This window comes from Corapipo altera, unplaced genomic scaffold, assembly GCF_003945725.1.
Source record: "Corapipo altera isolate COAL_440 unplaced genomic scaffold, ASM394572v1 1, whole genome shotgun sequence".
In the NCBI taxonomy this organism is placed as follows: Eukaryota; Metazoa; Chordata; class Aves; order Passeriformes; family Pipridae; genus Corapipo; species Corapipo altera.
Window position 1 is genome coordinate 26048985 of NW_020884873.1, and position 23632 is coordinate 26072616.

At 35.6% G+C, this 23632-nt stretch overlaps 1 protein-coding gene across 2 annotated transcripts in view; it reads left to right on the forward strand.

Annotated features, from left to right (window-relative positions):
- Positions 1–23632, forward strand: part of SLC6A15 (solute carrier family 6 member 15) — a 37024-nt gene that overhangs the window by 9289 nt on the left and 4103 nt on the right. For both annotated transcript variants that reach the window (XM_027665511.1, XM_027665520.1), the window contains exons 2-10: positions 1328–1804; positions 10727–10884; positions 11334–11460; positions 13300–13481; positions 14698–14808; positions 18288–18529; positions 18635–18827; positions 19993–20185; positions 22036–22195. In XM_027665511.1, coding sequence (XP_027521312.1) covers positions 1516–1804; positions 10727–10884; positions 11334–11460; positions 13300–13481; positions 14698–14808; positions 18288–18529; positions 18635–18827; positions 19993–20185; positions 22036–22195 — 1655 coding nt within the window. In that variant the 5' untranslated portion in view covers positions 1328–1515. The remainder of the gene's footprint in view (positions 1–1327; positions 1805–10726; positions 10885–11333; positions 11461–13299; positions 13482–14697; positions 14809–18287; positions 18530–18634; positions 18828–19992; positions 20186–22035; positions 22196–23632) is intronic.

A 23632-nucleotide genomic window follows, 5' to 3' on the forward strand; every position in this document is an offset into this window, starting at 1 on the left:
GGAGTGAAGTTCAACTTCCAAATCCTTGGAAATTATTGGAAAAGGTAATTGCCCTGTTGGCTAGGAGGCTAGTGATAGTACTTGTGGTGACAGAGGTTTTATTTCTGTTGCTGTAAAGTCTCATCTTGATAAGCTTTGTGCTGGGTTCCAGTGGCTTAGCGTCTTTCCTTTGGGTCTGTCACAGAAGCAGCCATGAGGTGCTTCATCTCTCAGTTACTGTGGAAACTGTACCTTGCAGTTCTCTACTGCATGAAAGTTTGTCAGGACATGATACAGCCTTTGTACTATAGACCAGATGTTGCAGCAAGTCCATAAGCAAAAGCTGAAAGGTCTTATGTTTCCTGGAGTAATTTCTGATTCTCATCAGTTAGCAGTTCTTGATTAGACTTCTTGTGTATACCCTCTTTAGGGCTTTCATGAAGCTTAACACATAATTTAAATCCCTTTTAAGACTCTTAATTGTGCAGATGGCTTTGCACATACTAGTTTTATCCCATGTGATTAGAGAAGAATTTACTGAAAAACATTCCTCCCCAAAATATTATGGTTACCTTCAGTGCAGCAGCTGCAAGCAAGTCTGACTGTCTTTTTAAATGATTCCTTGTGTTTAAGAAAAACACATTCAAATGTGGGCATTTTTGTCTCTGTACATATAAGTTTGAAACAGTAGGCCTTTTAGGTGTATTTGGTTATGGTTTTTCAGGTATTTCAGATAGTTTCTTAGAAATAGGAAATAATTACAAATATCTAAAGCATCAAAGCTCGTAAGAGACGAACATCTCTCCTTTGAAACTATGGTTGTGATTATATATTCCTTGGTGAAGAATAACAGGAAAATAAGTCACCCTTGCTTTTGAAGCACCAAGTGCATTCCATATATCAAAATTTTAATTGATGCATGACTTTCTGAAATGGACTGAACAACTTAATCTACTTAGGTTAAAATATACTTTTAATAAATTCAAGTACAGCTGTAAAGTCAGGAAGTAATGGAATTAGGCTCCTAAATTTTATGTAAAGTGCATATCCCATTATTGCCTGCTAAGAAGAATCTTGTTATGCTATCAAAATATGAGCAATTAGCCCATCAGTCTTTAGGAACAAAACCAAAACAAAACCCTCAGCAAGTGAATGAAATGTACTCTATGTAAATATTTAAGACCAATTATTTCCTACAGTTTGGAAGTGGCTAACATCCCTTCCTTCTCTTTTTCTCCTCTTGTCAAATCATTAAGCAGAAATGAGTAAAACAAAGCACGTGATTTCAAAATTAATTTTCCTCTGCATAGTAGTGTAATATCTTTTTTTATTTTTTTTTCCCCCACAGATACTTTCGGTAGAACAAACGTTCAGAAACAGAAGTCATTACTCTTGATTCACTGGTATCAAGGACTCATCAGGCACCATCTTCAATCTGTTTCTTCAATATTTTTGTCCAAGCAGAGGGAGAGCTTACTTTAGTGTTTGTCTGTCTCAGCTGAACTTAACTTCCTTGCTGTTTGTCTCGTATTACAAATGCCTAAGAACAGCAAGGTAGTGAAAAGAGAATTAGATGATGAGGTCATTGAGTCAGTTAAGGACCTGCTCTCTAATGAGGACTCTTCTGATGATGCCTTTAAGAAGAGTGAACTTATGGTTGATGACCGGGAAGAAAAAGATGTAGATGTTGAAGAAGGCTCAGATGTAGAAGATGAAAGACCTGCTTGGAACAGCAAACTCCAGTATATCCTTGCTCAAGTTGGATTTTCTGTGGGATTGGGGAATGTGTGGCGATTCCCATATCTGTGTCAGAAAAATGGTGGAGGTAAGTTTTGTGATATAGCTAGTTGTATCTAAATGATTGATGCTAACTTTGCAGGTTTTGAAGTTAGCAAAGATAACCACAGTAAAACCTGCTTTTTCTGTCAGGTTTTTCTTTTAATTTTTACCAGAGCCTATGAGGAAAAACCCATATTCTCTTTATTTAGAAAGAGGTATCCATTTAAGTTAGTAGCAGATTCTTCTAAGATACCATTTCCTCATTTTACAGGTGAAAGTTCTTGATATGACCTTAACTAGTGGTCAAACTAGCAGCTAAGCAAAACACATTTTTATGGAGTGCTGCATTATATTGGACCTGGTTATTGTGCTAAAGTGTTCTTTATAGTACTTGGTCAATAAATCAAGGCTTTTGATCTTTTAGAATTTAGCAGTACTGAGCTTCACACCTTAACTTCCTAGCTTTTTAGCTTTTAGCTCCTGGCCATTTGCTCATGATTTACTGTTGACAAGAAGACCAAAATTCTGTAGGAGGGGAAAAAGGTTTTGTTTGTTTTTTTTTCTTTTACTGATAACGAATAATTTAAATCATTACACTAAGAGACAGCATCTGTTCTTGTGCTGTTAGACGGTTAACTTTTTTCCTAAATAACAAGTTACCTTTCACTTAGAACAGTAACATCAGGCTGTTTGTTCATTGACCATCTATGGTCTTGTATGCAGTTTGAAGTATGAAGCTAGAGACTTTCCTTCCTCTATGAGTGCAGGATTAGTTTTTTTTATCCTATGCTATACTGCACCCTACTATACTACATTAAGGCACATCCTATTGTAGCTAATTGCTTAGATGAATTCAAAACAAACCGGTCACTTTTTATGATACAGAAAGTGAATGTGTACAGAAAATAAAGAGCAGCATTTTACTCATAGTGAATTTTAGAAGTTGAATGACACAACTGATGTAATTAAGGAAGATAGAAATGAACTTAGAATATAATAAATGTATAATTCTCAATTTGTTTTCTCTCAGTTCAAGCAGTAAAAATGAAGTTTCTACTTTCAAATGTTCTATCTCCAGGATAAAGTCTAAATTCTTTTATATTTAGTTACTGTAAATATTTTTTTCACTCATTTAACTGCCCTTTTTTCTCTTTTATTCTGGAGAGTAAGTCATTAAATGGTTGATTAATGATTTGTGTGGAACCTAAAATTTTCTTCATCTATGACTTACATAAACTGAGAGAACATGTTGAATGTAGTTTCTCAAAACCCGTAGCTTTTCAGTGGATAGCAATCCTGTCTAGCCTACTAGACACAGTATAGAACTAGTCACTTATCACTACTAGTTTAAAAAAATAAATTTGTTAATGAATAATTTTTGAAACAAAATGATTCAGTGTATCATGAAAATGTTTATATTCTCTATAATTTCATCCTGAATATGGCGTCAAGATGTAGTCTCAAGGATAATGCATTGCAACAATTTATTTTGTGTAGTTGTGTCCCTTTTAAAGTCAGTGTTTATTGTAGTTGCCAATTTTGCAAGCCCTTTGGATTCTTCTTAGGACCAACAGAAAGGATCCATTAGTGTGCTTCTTAGAGTGTTGGTTTCATGCTGTCAGGTGCTTTTAAAGTTACTCTGCCAGTAATGGTAAATTTAATTCAGATCAAATATAAATGTATTAAAGGAATTAATAATTTCTCATTTTAGAAAAAAAATCGAAACCCCCCTGAAACCTCAAACCAACCAACCTTCGGGGATTATGTCACTTCATTACTCAAACTTGAAAAAATAACTATGATGTCACTTCAGATTGAAGGTTTTCTCCTGTGCTGTGATTGCAGGAACTTGGATGTATAATGTAGTCTGTGGTGATATGTTTTCTGCACGTGGCTGAGACAAGGATGTTTTTAGCTTTTAACAATAATTTTGCATAATTTTAGCAAATTGCAGCCTTCTGAACAATAGAGAAAAGGAAGTGGTTATTAGAGCTAAAGCTTGCTAGATTTTTCTCCATGCAAGATGGAGAAGGTGACACAAAACTTAGAAATGTGTAAAGTACATTGATGCTTTTTTATGTGTGCACAGATGGACAGATAATTCTCGCAAGTGTATAAAAGAATAGGGGGAGGGAGGGAAAACTTCAAACACATGGTAAGAAAACCTACACACATTTTATATGAGGTTCTGTTTTTCTCCTACATATATTATTTCAAATATGTTTTATTCTAGGTAAAATTAGAGTGGTTTTATGTAACCCATTTTAAGTATCAGTGTCAGAACTGTTCTGTAATCTTCTGCTGATAAAGCTTTACTATAAATACCTGTTGAAGTCTCTTAATATAAGGTAAACAACCTTTCTATGAAGTGTATGACTATGTCTCCACCTTCAGTTTAGTCCAAACATTTTTCGTTTTCTTCCCTGTGTTTAAGGAACTTATATCTGGCAAATACCATCAGGTGAGGGGAATATATTACAAAGTGGTAAACCAATAAATCCTGTTCCAATTTAAACCAAAAAGAAGTATAAAACATAGTTACTCATTTATCATTGCTTTGCTTCACAGGTTTCTTCCAATACTGTGCTCTAAAGCCACCGGTAAAAGAAAAGGCAAATCCTAAATGTGTAGTAATCTTCAGTTTTGTCTTCTTTTTAAACTTCCATGACAAGAACAGCAAAACTAACAAAATAAACATAAATAGATAGATAGATAAGGCACAGTCAGATTAGCCCGTATAGATATGTTATTCAAGGATTATGTGCAGAAAAAAATTGAGTGTTTCCTTCCTTCTTTTCAGTAGAGATTTAGTTTGTTAATGGCTATGGCCTGTGGTATGCTGACTATCCTGACTTCAGAGCTCTGTACTGCTTCACTGAGATACCTGTGATACCATCTTTAAAAGTAACTTGTGTAGTGCTATACTGCACAAAGAATTTGGGCGTCCCTGGGTATTTTTGCAGTCTCTGTTTCTGAGTCTGGTCTGTACCACCAAACCAGTTTCCTGCACTTTATTTCTTGTGATTATTTAACAGTTTCTCCTCTTGCTTTAATTAGTATAAACTCATAAATATTTAGAGTAACATCAGGTATTTTTTGTGGTTAACTAAGTTACAGTTAGACTGGGCAGCTCTTTACTGACTCACACTTATCTCATTCCCAGAAAAGTGTTTGTTGGGAGAGGTGAGAGGAAAGGCTATCATGCATGGGATGAACTTGTGTCCGCACTGGGGATGTAGCTGTAATGCACAATGTATTGAAAGGAAAAAAAAGAGGCTGGGAGGTAACTGAGCACACTTGAGGGTGCTCGTTTTCTTGACTTGAGAGGGAGGTCCTAAAGGAATTTTAAGCTCTGGGAGTGAGTGGCTGAAGATGTTCAGTAAAGTTTTGAGGAACTGACTATAGATCTCTCTGTTCTCAACACAGAACCTCTTTACCCCTGATGGGCAATGCCCAGTCCCCGTCTGGGACTTGGGGCACCTCTTCCACTCTTTACAGCCCAACAGATAAAAAAAGCTCTTTCTTCTTGATTCTTGAGAGGTGATTTGCACTGGAGCTGGGTAATCTCTAAGTTAACTTTAAATGTTTTTAATATCTATTTTGCACTATACAGTTTGTTTATTACTCTTTTACTACATAAAGATGAATATGTGTGTTTGTTCAGATAGGCACCGTTCCTATATAACAGTTTCATAACCTCTGTTAGCATGCCATAGGTTTAGAGCTGCCTCAGCTTTCTGTGATTGATAGTGAGCCTTAAAATGAACCCCTCAGGTCTACCCAATCTTGCTGAGAAGGCTAATAAATAGTGACAAACGACCTATATTTTCCTGCTGCTCATTGCTGTCATCTGGAGAACAGCTTGCACACCTTTCACTTTTTTCAAACAAAGGAAATATTGTCATTTTCCTTTAGGATTAGCAGAAGTAGAATATTTCTTTCAGCTAAGTAGAAGTAACAAAAGCAAATTAAATTAGCTGTTCTGCTAAAATGAGTGTTTTTATGAAGAAAAGTGAAGAGTCCACAAAATACCGCACACCCAAAGATTTAATGTTGTATTTTTGTGAGAATTAACTTAATTTTCCTGGGTTTTTTTAAGTCAATCTTTAATATCTCTGTGATGTAAAAAGTCAAAAGAACTAGTAAACAATGATAAACAGATAAAAACTATGAGCAGTGTAGGGAAAATTGTAGCAGATGATATCATCAGTATGTTTTGAAAAGATTGACCTGGGTAGAGTCACATCCTGAGTTTTTACAGTTAAATAGTCTGAATTTTCTACTGAAATACCAGCAGATGGAACAGTAAAGTTCTGTGATCTTATAAAAAGCACGGCAGTTATAGTGGAGAACTGCAGAGAGAGAAATATAAAAACTATTAAAGACTAGGGAGTTGTTAGGAGCTGCAGTTCGATTGTCCTAATACAAGAGAAATGGAAGCAAAGCGTTTCCTTGTATTCCAACACTTGAGTATGGATTCAATGGCTTTATTATTTAGTTTTTGATCAATAATTTATATTCCATGCCTTGAGTTCACTGATGACTTCAATATTTTTTTGTGAGTTCTGTATTATCAGACTTGAAATTTAGTTGTACTGTAGTGTGCTGAAAATGTTTTGGTTATATTTTGCAAGTGTAATTCTTCATTGAAGCTTATTGGCTAAGGGGATTTTCATCCTTTAAGCACAGTTTTGTAAAAAGGCATACCTGAACATTTTTGAGTGAAACTAATGACAGGAAGACTGTCCTATCAGTTGGATAGTACAGATAGAACATAAAACCATCTATCAGAGTTTTTCTGATAAAAGCAGTTCGTATTTTTGTAGTGGTAAATAATTTCACTTACAGAAGCCTAGCAGACTGTTAACCTATAGTGTTTTGTTGCCCACTTGTAATAACTTTGAAAATTTTAGCATTTGACATGGAACATAACTTGATATTCATCTATATGTTAGCTTCTTGCTTGCATTCTATTAGTAATAGTCTAGTAAGTGATAAGAACTGGGATCTCTCTTCAAGACAGTGATAAACTTCACCTTGATTGAGTAAGAATTAAGTCGGACACTAGACAATTAAAATCTCTTAGAGAAGCAGATGAAACATCTGGAAAATTAATATATTTTTCAGGTTACATCACAAATGGCTAGAAGAAGAAAAGTTCTTCTCTACTATCAAGATGCTAATGGTTATGTCACCTTGCATTACTGCTTTTGAAATTATTTTCCAACTCTTTAATCACTATGAGTCATGTAATTTTATGATTTTTTTCCTAAGCATTTATAAGAGCTTAAATTGAAATGTTGTTATTCCACTTCTATCAATAATGTTGTTAAATGTAGTACTTATTGTAATATCAAGAGAGACAATTTACCAGCTATCCCATTGTAGTGCTTGATTAAATAAAAAAATTAAGAAATCAAAGCAATGCTGTGCACAGTGTTAACAGTCACCAGTTCATGAAATCTTTTGTATCATTGTTATTCATTCTATTGAAGAAGGAAGAGGTATGTTTTTTCCTTATGAAGTTGAGATTTTTTTTTTAATATGGAAACCAGTGTTTAAAGCCAAAATATGCCCCCAAAAAAAAAAAAGTGACTTCACAGTAGAATAATTTCATATATATAGAAAGGAAACCTGGAGATCCAGAACTACACAGAATTGTAGTATTCAGAAGGCAACTTAACTGGTAGAGATAGCAGACAACTGATTGGAGGATGTTGTTCAAGACCAGTGTGTATAGTTTATTATTCTAATTCAAATAAAACCAGTCATTATCCAATACTGCAAGGACCCGTGTTTTCATGCCCAGACAAGTAAGAGACATGCTGAGCTGTTTCCATAGTAATTCTGTTTTAGGATGAAGGGAAGATGTCTTACTTTGAAGTATGTCTAGCTTCAAGGGAGGACTTCAAGGACTTCAGCAAAATATATGCCCAGAGATGCTGTGGTTTCATGTTGACTCTAGACACAGAAACCCTTTGCACCTGTGATATACAGGTGTATGATCCAGATACATCCAAACTGTATCATACTGAAACTCATACATGCACAACTTTCCCTATGTCCTTTTTGGGGAGGGGAGAGGAGCTCAACAGAAGACTAGCACTTCAGGTGCTTTGCACAAACCTAGCAGTATAGTGGTGAACTCTGCTGTCTGGCTACCCACGCTGAATTACAGGGTTGTGTCATGTCTAATGTAATGTAGATTTAACACCACATTTATTTAACTCATTTAGTAGAATCCAACTGATAAATCTTGCAACTTACATTCATACTGCACCATAAAATACCCACATCCACCCAGTCTTTAAACATGTGCTTAACTTTGCAGCCTTGTGATTAAGGTTGTGGACTGGGACACTGAAGAGCTGGGTTCAGTTCCTGCTCTAGTACAGTCATCCAGTGGGATACAGGGTAAGTCACTTAGGCCCCAATTTTTTTTGAGCTGTTTAGGTTTGTCTCTGCTCAGCTATGCCACAGCTGCCTAATTAAGATCTAATGTATCATTTACAATAACTCTTTATCAATTACTGTATCAATTTACAGTTATATGATATAAAAACTATGTACTGTTGACTTTCAATTAATTGTATGACCAGATTTTTAATGATAGTGATGCCAAAGCTTCTCACTTGCAGTATGAATTGACTTCTGCCTTGCAGAAGTTTTGAGCGAATGTTGATGATAAATCACAGGTATTTAATGGTATTTGTCTTACATATTCCTAAGACAGATAGTACCCCTCATTTTGGAATGTGTTTGTTGCTCTGTTCCTCAGTTTTCCTCACATTTTTTTCTTTCTATCTCTGCTGTCTCTCTTTTCCTAGTAGAAAGTAAATCCTTTGTATTCTTTCCATTATGTGCACATAGGAGATGAACCACAAGAGACACCGAAGTACTGAATGGGAATGTAGCTGCTACCTCAGTAAAAACAATCTTTCAGTAGACACTGTAGTGTGCTGAAATGGGTAGATAGGCTCTGATGTTTGGCTCTATGAAGGGAGTATTGCAACCTCAAAACAGGTGTATGTTTTAGAGCCTGGCATAGGTTTTGACCAAATGCTGCTCAGACAGTATCATTGCATAGCAAATTATCATGTCATGAAAATAAAACGCGGAAGCTAGTTCATAGCCTATAGACTGTGAGGTATGTAAGATTAATATTCTTTGTCTGGTCCACCAGTAGTTTTTCACAGAATTGTCAAATGTTTTGAGTTGGAAGTGACCTTAAGGATTATCTAGTTCCAATTCCCCTGCCACGAGCAAGGAACCTTCCACTAAACCAGGTTACTCAGAGCCCCATCCAAGCTGACCTTGAATGCTTCCAGGGATGGGGAATCCACAACCTCTCTGGGTAACCTGTTTCAGTGCCTCACCAACCATATACTAAAGAATTTGTTCCTAATATCTAATCTAAACCTATTCTCCTTCAGCTTAAGTCCGTTCATCCTTGTCCTGTCACTACATGCCCTTGTTAAAAATTCCTCTCCAGCTCCCTTGTAGGCCCCCTTTAGATATAGGAAGGCTGCTGTAAGGTCTCTCCGGAACTTTCTCCTCTCCAGGCTGAATAACCCCAACTTTCTTAAGTCTGTCTTTCAGCCTTGTGATCAACTTGGTGTCTTGCCCCTGGACTCCTTCCAACAGGTCAATGTCTTGTGCTGGGGGCCCTAGTTTTTCACAGGTTTTATTTCTTCTGTCTTTTTTTCCCACTAGTCTTGGCCTCAAGACTGCAGTTACTCCATGCTTTGTATCTTTGTAAGATACTTGTGATGGAAGGGGATGTCCAATCAGTGTGTATTTCATGAAGAGCAAAATAGCAAGTGGACCTGAATAGGAATGGATGGTACCAAAACATCTGAGACCACCTTCCCTGAGCCTAGGGAAGTTTAGGTTTTCTAAAATAAACTGTATTCCATGAGATAAGCTGCCCACTAAGTATATGAAAATGACAGTGTATTTTGATAGACTCCTAAACAAGCCCTAGAAAGTGACACTGGATGAATAAACTTGAATTAAGACTTAGTTGGAGTTGAGGGTAAATGTCAAATTCGTTTCTGAACTTTGTTCAACATCTCTCTCATTACAGAGATGAATAGACTGATCATACAAGCTAATAGCTCTGAGTCTAAGCTTCTGTGGTCTTGCTTTAACATGCTGCAGTCTGCATCTCTTAAATGCTTTTCTTAAGCAATGGTTGCAAACAGAAATTCTGAGCCCTTTGAGTTAGTTGGCCAGCCAGTGCAGTAGTCTGTATTGCAGTATAAGAGTCGACTGTGAAAGAAAGTTGAGTGCCCCATTGCTAATTGCTGATGCCTACATGTGTTCTTAGCTCTAGTACTAAGTATTCCACAACATTAAGGAGAAAGTTAGGCTCTGAACTTTTCAGTGCACTTAGTGTATATTTGCTTGCAATTAGACTTACTGAAATAAATGGATATACATCCTTTGGTTAGGATTGTGTATGATCATGGGAATAAGACCTCAAATATCAGGAATTCTTTTTACATATATGTTTGCATAACAGTGAAAGTAACAGTTGCATTTTCAAATATACCTTGAAGGAGAGAGTTGGTGAGTACTGTAAGATCTGGATCTACAATACAAGTCAAGGTGTAAGGTTTTTTAAGAAGTGTTAAGTCGGCTCCCGATGACTATATTTCTAAAAAGTTTGATCAAATGCCCAGAATTTCACACAAGTGAACAACTAGTTTTAATAATATCCCACTTTAAGTAAGGTTTGCCTCAAAAATGTTACAGTGCTTTAGAAAGTCAGTGTGTCTGGGTTTTTAATATCTTACAAAGATGTATGACCAAGGTTCGGGTAAAATTACTCTTTGCATGTGATCAAAAAGCTTTGCAGTGCATGACAGTAATTCAACCTTGAAGCAATTAGGAGTTTTGACATTTGTTCTGTCAAGTTATGACTCTTCTTTCATTTACTCTGATTTATACTTTGTTCCCTTCATAGGTGCCTATCTTGTGCCATACTTAATCTTGCTACTGATAATAGGGATTCCACTCTTTTTCTTGGAGCTTGCTGTGGGGCAGAGGATACGCCGAGGGAGTATTGGTGTGTGGAATTATATCAGCCCCAAACTTGGTGGAATTGGATTTGCAAGCTGTGTAGTAAGTTTTTTAACATTGTGTGGTTTGCTTTTAGGCTGCATGATTTAGACTTTGTTTTGCTGCAGGGAAAGGCCCTCAATTTGTAGCCGGGTGTCAAGGTCAGTTTACAGTGATCTTAAAACTTGAATTGGTCCATTAAAAATGTCTGTTAAACCAGTTAACTTCTGTTTTATGATTCTTTTGAAATTAGGAGCTATGGAATGGAGTAGTCTTCTGGGCAAAAAAAAGACCCGTGAAAGTATAGGTGTAATGTGATAAAGACGGAGAAAAATGAAAATTTAGAAAATGTCAGATACTTAAATGGGAGAAGCTATTCCCTTTTTATTCTGACTTAATTAAAATTGGGTTCAGTGGCAAACGCGCAGAATATGCAGAAGTTCAGCAGGGATTTTTTAATTTTGCTTTAGAAACGTAACTTTTTGACCTTTTTCTTTTTTTTTTTTTAATAGGTATGTTTCTTTGTGGCTCTATACTACAATGTCATTATTGGATGGAGTCTGTTTTACTTTTCCCAGTCTTTTCAGCATCCACTACCTTGGGACCAGTGTCCTTTAGTTAAAAATTCATCTCATACCTGTAAGTCTGTAATAATATAACATTCTTAAAAATTATATAAAATATATAAAATTTGAGATTTTGAAACATAAAGGAGAAAAAATACAATTAAAAAAGGTATTTGTGGACAAAAGTGTTGTATGCAAAGCTGGTTTTTCATCTTAATAAGATGCCACATTACAGTATTTGGAAAAAATACAACAGAGAAGCTTAATCTAAGAGAAGAAATACACTGTATTTGTAAAGAAACATCACTGTCAACAGCATTTTAAATGGTCATGAAATTAGGAGAATGCTATTTAGTGTGTTGGAGAAGAAAAATAATGTGGTTTCTTTTTTTTCTGATGTTGATACTACCTTTTATGCTTACTGGGTGAAAAACAAAGGTGGAAGAATATTTTTACATTTCAGTTTGTAGGATGCTTCCCAGCAAGAAGTTGTTGTGTTACTAACAAAGGAGAAAATGGAAATCTGTAAACATCAATGAAATGCAAGTGATAAAAGCACTGTTTGCTTTGTAAATTAATATAGATGAGATAATTGATCATTGGGTTGTTCTGTAATGGGATGATCTTTCATGGGCTTATTATATAACAGCATTAAAAGTTCCTTATTCCTTGAGTTTGGTTATCTTGTAACAGTTACACATTTTGCATTATTGTTGCTACTGAAATATGAATTTTTTTTTTTTTTTTTTTTTATTTCAGATCCTAAATTTTCGTTATCTTTTGTGGGTTTCTTTACCACTTGAATAAAGAACATAATTAGGGACATTTGAAAAGTTGTACCTTTCTAGTGTTTTTTCCAGAGTTGCATGCTTCAGTTATTTGAAATAATCAGTATTTGTGAATGTTGACACACAGTCAAATTGACTGTAGTCCAAAAGCTATCGTCCATTAATTGAACCACAGTGGTTGTTTATGTACTCTTTATTCTGCCTAAATATTAAGATACAGTGTGTCAGCTAACTTCAGCAGAGGCCATGTAAACTAATCTTAGAGAAAGTTATTATATTTGATAACATCATTTTTGATAGGTTATTTCAGTGAAGATCTGACATCTGTGTTAGGTTGCTTAAAATTAGTATATTTTTCCCTTTTTTTCCCTTAATTATCTTAACTCAGGACATACCTTAGCTATGTGCTTGATTGTTAGTTATAAATAATTTACAAAAACTTAAACATTTTCTTTGAAGAAATCTTTTTATGTGTTATATCTCTAGATACACACAGTTTCTTAAACTGTTTGGAAACATGAGTATAACAGAATTACAGTATAATAAAAAAATCACTTCTGGAATACACATAGCAACTTTCATTTAACATAACTGTGTAGGAGCCATTTATTTCCTTTTCTCATCACTTTGGTATCATGTTATTATTTTACTGTTTATAATAGTAATTAAGTCCCTGTTTATTTGAGTGTCTTATCAAAGTGGATACAATCGAGGTTTTGTTTTCCATGTTTTCAAATTCATGTTCATTTCAGAGAGATAGTTTTCATAGTATGTAAGTCATGGATAGATGATGTAATCTTATGTGTGATAAGTGGAATGTAATGTCTTCATCTAGGCCTGCCTACTGTTTAGTAGTGAAGTGAGAAATAAATTCTACCTTAGACTAGGATTAATCATAATGTGGAGGAATACATTAGCCCAAAGGGGTGTTTTAAAATATATACCCAGAACCTTTGACTGATAGCAGTCACTTTTTCTTCTAGAGAATGTCTTAAGACTTTTTTGTGAGTTTAGTTTCTCAGTAAATGATGTTGGCACAATTACAAATATTGAGAATTGGCAGAACGTGGTTATGAAATATGTCTCCCAAACCCCTTCTTTACTTGCTAACATCTCTTTGACAGTTGTGGAACCAGAGTGTGAAAAAAGTTCTGCAACCACTTATTACTGGTACAGAGAAGCACTGAATATTTCCAGCTCTCTTTCAGAGAGTGGGGGTTTAAATTGGAAGATGACTATCTGCTTGCTGGCTGCCTGGGTCATGGTATGCTTAGCCATGATCAAAGGCATTCAGTCTTCAGGCAAAGTGAGTATACTGTTTACCTGCATGGTATTGTTTTACGTTGAAGCATTTCAGGATATTTCTGTTCACTGAACCCTCTGTTTATTCTCATGAAATCTGTAGGAGCAGGTGGGAAGTCACCCCAGTATTTGTATATCCTCAAGTAGAGGAATGTTAGTTAAGCATTAGAATTACAGTAATTTTAGAGGGAATTGTAGTAATACAGTGGGAATTGAGATCTAAGGAAATACTTTGCTTCTCATCAGCATAATTGTTGCAAGTAACTGTACCTCAGCTTTATTGTGCAGCGTAAGTCTGTGTGTTTTGAGTGTCTCAGGAATTAGGTTTCCATGTGTACTCACATTATGATTGCAGTGCACCCACGTATGCAAGCTTCTGTCATTAACACAGCTACTTTGTAGGATTCTGGATTGTTTCTTTTAACTAATGACTTACCATCCCTTGGCATCTGAGTACTGTCACCTTGTCTTCTTTGCTTTGCATGCAACCAGCTGGGTTGGCTAATGAATGATTTGCTAGATCTGTTGATCTCAATGGGATTTTCAGAGGAAAAATAATTTGTTCCAGTAGCAATTGCTATTAGAAAGTTTGGCACTGGTGTGCCAATTTCTGTGACCTCCTTAGAGCACTGCAGTTAAAGAAGTAGCAAGTTTAACCAGAGAATCATTTTACTAAACTAAACAGAATAAGTTTTCAGTGATGGGGAATGAAAGATCAGATTTGATTACTATTTTTTGTTGTTTTAACAGTAAGCATTACTTAGTGATTGAATTCATTGGTTATGTACTTTCTATTGACTCTTTGTTTTCTTTCCTTCTGAAGACACAGTGAGTTTCTATGCACACTGCATATCTTTACGATCCTCAGTACTTAAGTCAAAGTGCAGTTGTAAAGTGAAGCGTTTCTACAAGTCTGCTTCTGTCTTTGTTGTCATCTCATTGAATTCATACTGAATTTCCCCAGAAGCCCAGTTGTTCGTTATCAGTTAGTGAACACTGGCAACTGTATTATTTTAGTAAAATACAGAATTTCTATTATAATCATGTGCCTTTGCTTTCTTCTGTAGAGACGAGGGGAATTGGAAGTGTTCTGCATAGTTCTTGGAGCATATGATTATCAATACAGTCATGTATCCAGAGGATACTGAGTAGTGAATGAAGCTATTGAAAATAAAGTCCACATTAAATGTCATGTTAAATTTCTTCTTAATGTTTTTCAGATCATGTATTTTAGTTCCCTTTTTCCTTATGTGGTACTTTTATGCTTTCTGATCAGAGGACTGCTCCTTAATGGGTCAGTGGATGGAATTCGTCACATGTTCACACCTAAGGTATGTGCTTAATTTCTGCTTGTAGAGTATTAAAGTTTCGGTGGCAATTTGACCATTTATGAATGCTCTCATTTAAGCTTATTGTCTTCATAGAACATTTGGCTGTGTTTCTGTTGGGTTAAATTACAAAATTGTTGTTTACCTCAGTGGCACAATATCAAGCCCTGAAGTCCAATGGCCCTTAAGTATTCCAAGGGTCTGAGTAAAGTTACTTCCCTTAGATAAGGGTTCCTGGAGTTAGATGCCTCTACAAAGTAACTAAAAGTGCTATTTACAGGATTCAGGATGTTTAGAGAGCTCCAAATATGGAGAAGAAGTGAATCTTCATATCTTACCATTCTCTCGTATTGAAATGCCTAGTCTTGGGATGTCACAGTGCCTTACTTTGAATTGTCACATGACATTACATAGTTATCTCATCCCTTTTGAAAAAGAACATTTTTTTTCCCTTTTTTGTAAATAAATTAATGCTGTTTGCATAGTAGCCCCAAGTACAGGAGGCCTGTATTTAATAGTAGTGGAAGTACTCACCACTCAGTTTTCCTTGTCCTGTTTTTCGTGGTTCACACGCCAAGATAGCAGCAGTTCTAAGCATACATTTTGTACTACCAGTATTTTTACCAGGAGCATGCCTTACAGGGCTTTAAATTTTCTAACTATGGAGGTGATAAGGGATGTTATGAATCATTGTTTAGCTTGAAGATCTAAGTTCTACCCACACCCATCTCAAATGCTTGCAACTGTATCTATACTACAGGAACAGCATGTTTTGAGTAGTTTTAGCCATACTCAGGAATGTACAATACTGGGCTTCCTATTGTATTGTGAAATGCACTTTCCAACAGGTCCATTTCATAATATAGTTGAGAAGAACAGGACTAACATTTCAAAAATGAAAGCTAAATAATAAGATGATCAAAATCAATGCACATAGTGGCTAATGCCAGATGACAGGGTCTTGTCAGTTGTTTTGACTCCAGGTGTTCTGAGTCTAGAGAAATGTCATTCTATAAAAATGACCTTTGTTAGCTATCACCTTGGTGCAGTTGTTCTCCACGTCACTCACTGTCACCACTTTAGAGAGTCATGGTTCTGCAGGAACTTGCAGGCTGCTCAGACAAGTTTGGGAAACCTGAAGAACAGAAAAATGTAATGCTTACTAATGAGAGGATGTCTAGAACAGAGGTGGAATGATGTCTTGAAAATATAATTTGGTTTCTCAACCACAGTGTTAATCCTTTCTTTGACTGGAAAATTACCACTAGATACTGAAGGAATAAAAATACAAAAACTTCCCTTGAATACCAACACCTCTTCACTACTCACTGTTTCATCTGAGTTAGACTTAAAATAAGTTGCAGTTGATGCTTACTTTATAGTTACATTATACTTAATTATACAATTGTCTCAAGTGTTCAGATAAATGATCTCGAAAGAAAAATTGTTTTTAATTTATTCTGCTAGTTTCTCGTTCTGTATCCCAAAATTTAAGTTGTGGTTTAAATTTAAGTTAGGAGACCTCCATGTCACATGTATTATATGTGAATGTAAACCTTCAAAAGTATTTTAATTATAATTTTCTGGGCACTAATTTGGACTGTAGGTTCATATAAGACTACCTGAAGAAATTCAGACTTGCCGCATCTGTTGTTCCATTTACTCCATAGTGCTAACAGTTTATTTCGGCAGGCAAACTGTACAAAATTGTGCTAAACCAATCTAGCTTGGAAATTATTCAGGTAGATGGATGTGAGAGAGGAATAGAAGCCATCTTTTTCAGCTTCAGTTAGCTGAGCAAATGACCACGTTTTGACCACAGACGATCACAGCACATTCCCACAAGACTTGTGCCAGCATGGCAGAGGACTGGCACACATTGGTGCCCATATGTGAAAGGCCAGGGCTAATGTTGAAGGGGAGAATTTCTCTGTTTGGCATGGTTGCTGAACAAAGCAGAAATTCTAAATAATAATTTTAATGGAAAACCTAAAGAAAGATATATGAGAAACCCACTTAAATCAACTACTGCAGTTAAACTGTAGGACTGAAGCTGAAATGCAGAGCTCCCAAAATTTCACAAGCAGTATCTAATAGGAAATCAATTACAAGCTTATTTTGAAAGTCTAGATGATGTGTATCTAAGAACACAATACTTTTGATGGTACCAAATGATACATTGAGGAAAGTGAGAAGTGTTTTGATATTTCAACTGTTTGGCGATTTGGTAGAATTCTGCGTATTCCTCGAGCTCCCTCTGGTGGAAAAACTCTGGCATGACTGTGGTACAGGCAGTTTGAACTACTTGCAATAGCTACTTGTGCATTGTAATTATAATATAAGTCAGGAACAAGTTTATTCTCGTACATACCTTTTCTTTCCCCAAATATATTGTATTTTATCTATATATAAATGACTAAAGAGGCTATCTGCTACCTATCTCTAAATATTATATCTTCATGGAAAACTGAAAATTTTTTCAAAATGTTACAACAGTAGCAGATTTATTTTTCCTCAGACTAAGACAGTCAGTCTAATGATGCTGTCATCTGTGTTGATGCTTTTTATTTTTACTGTTTTTAGTAAACCTAGGGCTTAAAAAAAATTAAAATCATATGCATTAATGGAGGCCCTGAATCAGCTTGAGAAAATCTAATGTTTAAGTTTGACATCTAGTTTGGGGTTGTTTTTTTTTTTGTTATTCAGTATCTAGAAGAATTTGAGGTAGACAAATGGTGACTTGTAACTTTGTAACAAAGATTTTTTTTGAATGAGCAATACAGTTCCTCTAAATGAGCAATGCAGTTCGATTTTTTTGATAAAAAGCTGTTTTGCCGTCAAATACCATTTAATATTGGGTTAAGTTCAAGGCATCTGACTTAGGGAAGATCTGACTTGTGGACTATACAGCTTGAGAGGGGCAGTGTTCATTTCATATATTTCATTTTGCTTTATATATTTGCATGTAATAGAATTCCATATAAGCATGTGTATCTTATGTTCACTTTTCTATGTTTGTTTGAAAAGTAACAACAAAGCAACTTTCATCATACTCATTGAATTTATGAGGGTTGATCATCCCAAAATACATCTTAATTCTAACAAATATCAAAGACAGTATATACTGTAAATCAAAGACAGTATATACTGTAAAAAAAAAGTTCTCTTATTTCTCGGTGTAACTTGCTGCTATTTCAGTTACATAGCTACAGTAGTGTGTCGTTGTTAGAAACATAATGTATAGCATGTTTGTCTGACATTTAGATAATATAAAGTCAATAGAAATTCTGACCCATAAGTTTGCTCAAATTTGGATACCTCAGCTTTCATTTTATCATAATGAAAACATGTTTGTAGTGGAGTATGATCATTTTGTGATATAGATTGTCTTCCTGATCTTTTTTCTGTTGTTTTTTTTTTTTTTTTTCAAATAATAGAAATGCATATTATAGCTGACATATATTATATCTAATTTCAAACAGCTTGAAATAATGCTGGAGCCCAAGGTCTGGAGAGAAGCTGCTACTCAGGTGTTCTTTGCCTTAGGGCTTGGATTTGGTGGAGTCATTGCCTTTTCAAGCTACAACAAGAGAGACAACAACTGCCATTTTGATGCTGTACTGGTGTCCTTCATCAATTTTTTCACTTCTGTGCTGGCAACTTTGGTGGTGTTTGCAGTTCTGGGCTTCAAAGCCAATATCATAAATGAAAAATGTGTTATCCAGTATGAATATCCATTTCTTTTTTTAAATTATTTTTATGGTTTATTTCATTCATGAATTAACACAGAACACTGAGTTTGATCTTTCTATTTTATTGTGTTTTACAGGAATTCAGAGAAGATTTTAAAACTTTTGAAAATGGGCAATCTCAGCCAGGATATGATCCCACATCATATCAATTTCTCAAGCATTACAGCAGAAGATTACAATTTAGTTTATGACATTATACAGAAAGTTAAAGAAGAAGAGTTTGATTCTCTTGGTCTGAAATCTTGTCAAATTGAAGATGAGCTTAACAAGGTGAGAGTGTTAAGTAAGTCTTAAATATAGAGAATATGAACAGATGCGTATTTTTAGGCCTGAAATGAACTGTGAAGTGTACCTACAGAGAGTATCAGTACAATGTACCTATGAGTTGTGCATCTGTAAATACCTAGATGAAAACAAGGTTGCATTCCAGCTCACTTGAGGACTTTTGGGTCTGATGTCTTAAAATAGTCTTCACTTTTTTTGATCATTATATCATTCCCTTTATGAGGTGAGAAGTTTTTAAAGTTCTGTTTTTTAGAAGAATTGACCATGAGGATTTTTTCAAAGACTAAACAGAGGTTTACCTATTCAATGCCTCACACTGCAGTGTCTTACAATGTTAAGATACATTTTTAGATATAAATACTACTATACTGAAAGTAAAAAATTATTCTCTAATGAATAGCATCCTGTTTTGAAATCTTACAGTAAGACAGATCTGTAAAACAAATTATGGTTTTCTTGCTTTAGGGAGAGACTTACATATTTAAACACTGATCTATATATAGTTGCACCAGGATCTGAAGATAAAATGTAAAATCTGTGACTTAGACTTTAAAAGTTTCTGTACTATTCCTGCCATTTAAATTTGAAACAAAGATACAGAAATTAAGTCTTTTTTATACTTACTGGAGAAAACAGAGTGTATTTTGTAGCAGTCCTTTATAATAGCTCTCATGCAAAATCATCAGTGAAAGAGAGAAATAAGTTCTGACTGGACTCAAGAGAAAAATTTTTGATAATGAGAGTAATCAGACATTGGGCTAAATTACTTCAGGGAAGTGGTGGATTCCACAACATGGAACACTTATATGGTTCAGCTGGACAGGGTGCTGGGCCATCTTTTCTAGACTGCTTTTGCTGAGAAAGGTTGGACCAGATGATCCTAGAGATACCTTCCAACCTAGTATTCTACAATTTTATGAAAGAACTGCGTTAATGTCAGTCACCTTATGAATTCTCAGCCAAATCCACTGTTTCACTAAATAGTATTAATTAAGTGGAAGAATTGCATATTAGATAGCAACTTCTCACTCCGCCTTCAAGATGTAGTTGATGACACTGCATGATTACCAGGTCAGACTGTCACACTACCAAAACCAAAAAAAAAGTTCAGGAACAATAACATAATTTTTTTTTTTTTTCTCACTGACAGGCAGTTCAGGGAACTGGTTTAGCTTTTATTGCCTTTACGGAAGCAATGACCCACTTCCCTGCTTCTCCCTTCTGGTCAGTCATGTTCTTCCTCATGTTAGTAAATTTGGGGCTCGGAAGTATGTTTGGAACCATTGAAGGCATTATCACACCCATTGTTGATACCTTCAAAGTCAGGAAAGAAATTCTTACTGGTGAGTTACACAAACTTTCTTTTCTCCATAGAGGAATAAGCTAATTTTTTTTTGAGAGTATGAAGTTTTTTCTTTTTTTGACATGAAAGCGTACAGATCATTTTACAGAGCAGTAAATCACTGTATTCCAGACTGTATTTCCATACATAGGCACATTAATATATGCCAGTAACGCATTTTTCTGAGTGTTACATGAGCAGAAACATCCTAAAACTTAAATTTTATTGGAGGACTAATTTCTGTTACAGGTTTCTGTATGGTCAGTCCTGTTGGGCTGTTCCAGAATACTTTCCATTCCAATTTGTGTCACGCATAAGAGAAACAAAGGAAAAGGAAAGAATGACAATACATTGCAAATTACTGCAAATTATCCCTAAATAAACTAAATGAAATCTTAATTTATGATGAAATTTTTATTATGCTAAAATCAGTATAGTTACTCTCTAGAGAAACGGACATCCCTTCAAGTGGAAGTGAATGGGTCTCGTAACTTGGAATTAGAGGGCCTACACTCTTCCTCCAGAGGGATTGAGAAAAATGCATTAGTGATATCAATTGTGGCATATCACCGGGTTGCCTTTGACTCCAGCATGTGTTGAAGTTCCAGTATGTCCGGCACAGCTGCACTCAGCAGTGACGTGGCATCATTCAGGCCATGATAGCCTGCTGTTAGTCTCCCTTCTCCAATAGACATCCACAGTGACCATATGGGGCTGTTAAAGGGTGAGCGAGTCTTGCTGATTGCTTCTAGGCTGTCACTCAAATCGTCTTATGAATGGGAATCAGGGAGTCTCAGGTGGGTCATAAGAAGTGGTCTCTAGCACAGCTGATTCTCTCAGATACTGAATACATCTTTCCATGGTGGCCCACTTGCCTGGGTGACATGTAACATCTTATATGAGGGAATGTCTTTCCTTCATACCTGACAGGATTATATCCAGAGGCTAAGAACTTGTGTCCGTTTTCCAATTGCTTTGTCAATGCCCCCTTCTGTAGAAAGTGATCCCAGCTGTTTGACTTTCCTACCCTCTAATTCCAGGCTACTAGCCCAGTTATCCCAGCACTGGAGCAGTCAGGTGCTCATTTACACAGTGGCTGAAATATTTTGCATATCCCACAGCTCACTCAGGGATGAGGATCATCCTTAGCCTGAGTTTCCAGTGGGGAGAAAAAAAGGCACCTTAACTGGAATAATCAACCTGACTGATGCTCAGCCTACAATTGATTTCACAGTTTATTGAAATTTGACTTATTTTATGTCTACTTAAGCATTTTGTAATAATATTATTTGTAATAATATTATTGACAAATTTAGTAGGAAAAAATTATATTGAGATCCATTATGCAGGCATTAAAGAATACATTTCAGGTTGTTCTAACGAAAAGAAGGGACAAAAATGTTGATGCTTAATGCACAAATACATTTAGACAGATCCTAATTGAACTTCATGCCATGAATGATCTTTTTGGGGGAGTCTGTTCAGCCTTGATATTTTTTAGAATCACAGTCTGAAACGTTTTCACTATCTTTTTCCATGTTTTCACTTCTAAGTTCTTTTCACTTCTGATTTCCAAAAAGTAGTGACCAAGTAACGTGATGTATGATGTTTTGCTTACCAGTTCATTTTACCCTTGCATTCACATTACATTTAGTGAGAAATAGTCACTTGATTAATGTCTGCTGCTTAATCAGGGCTGCTGTAATATGGCAATTCGAGTAATTCTAATTGCATAACTTTTCCATTATGTAGGGAAGAGGTAGAATTCCTAATGTTAAAATTGAGACTCTCTAAAAAGTAAAATGTTATCAACTTCAATTATATGAAATAACGAATTTCTCTTTATTCCAGTCATATGCTGCTTGGTAGCATTTTTTATTGGCCTGATCTTCGTGCAGCGCTCTGGAAATTATTTTGTGACAATGTTTGATGACTACTCAGCTACTCTGCCCCTGCTAATCGTGGTCATTTTGGAGAATATTGCGGTCATCCGAATTTATGGAATAGACAAGTAAGTGAAGGAAATGTATCTCCCTGTCCATATCAACAGTATTTGTTACAATAATTATTTTAATTATATTTAGTGAAGTATTTGTGATGTACACAGAAATACAAGTAAATAGAAACTGGTCAAGAATCTAGTCTGTTATTAAGAACAGGTTTGGAGCAACATAAATTACATCAGGACAGTGTACTGAAACTCAAAGAGTGATTGTAAGAGGTCCAAAGAAAGGAGAATAAAGTTAAAGAGGCAAAATTAGAGAGTTAGAAAGGAGGCTAGATATGAAAGTATGAGGAATTTGTATCAAAATAAGTCATGAAAAGAAAGATTTAAAGAAGTAATAGCCGTGGTCTAAGCAACAGATGAGAATGAGTATTCTGAGCAGGTCTGCACTATTCCAGGCAGTCTGAGAAAGTAACAAAGCAAACTCGATGGAAGTAACAAGAAAAAAGTTTCAGTTTATGAACTAGATTTAGTTTGGGGTGTTGTAGCAATTAATTGTTCTTTACATTAGTTGTGAGAGAGGAAATAGAGGAAATGACAGCAAAGAACCGGGTCAAAACTTACTTGGAAGCAGAACAGTTGACAATGAAGTAAAGTGACCTGGCAGTGATGGGGTGAAGAGAAAAGACCATCAAGACTCTTTTTTTTTTCTTCATTTTATGACCAAAATCAGCAGAATGTGTCCACCAAGCAAGATCAACGTGTGCCTCAGTAGAAAGATTTATGTCAAAAACAACTTTTGCCATCCACAGGTCAAACAAAGTATGCTATACTAACATGTCAAAGTAATGAAAACATCTGTGATTTCTTTGCACAGGCAAAAAGTGTGACGTAGAATGGGTGGTTTTTCATTTGACTTTTCACTGTTCGATCGGAGTAATCAACCAGTCTGTTGTCATAGTGAAACAAAACTGTATTAGGAAAATATAATTATATGGTTCCCAGACGTTGGTTCTGGTTTACTCAAATAGTGCCTGGTCTACTTACTCAGACAATTCCCACTTGGGCTGCATGTATAATCCTATAATCAATCACATAGATATAAAAACGCCATGTATATGATTTTACACGTGCAAACAAAAGATGAAACAAATGACCTGGTTATCAGTCAGGGAGTGTTCTACTGTGAATGGAGATAGACATGCCAAAAGCCAGCATCTTACCTGTGAGGAACTTGATGTTTAGGCATAGCTAAAATATGGTAATCCTTTGATTCTGACTCAGGGTGCAGGTGATTCATGTTTTCAGAAGGGGTTCTGATAGGATGCAGTCTAAAGTTAACAGCCAAACTTCTCATTCATAATGACACCCAAGTATTCCCTCTGGACTATTCCTAATATTTCTTCTGATGTATGTTTCTCCAGAATATCCTTAAGGAACATGGCAGTCTTCTTTGCAAACACTGTCAGAATCAACAACCTCAGGTTGTCATTGACTAATAGT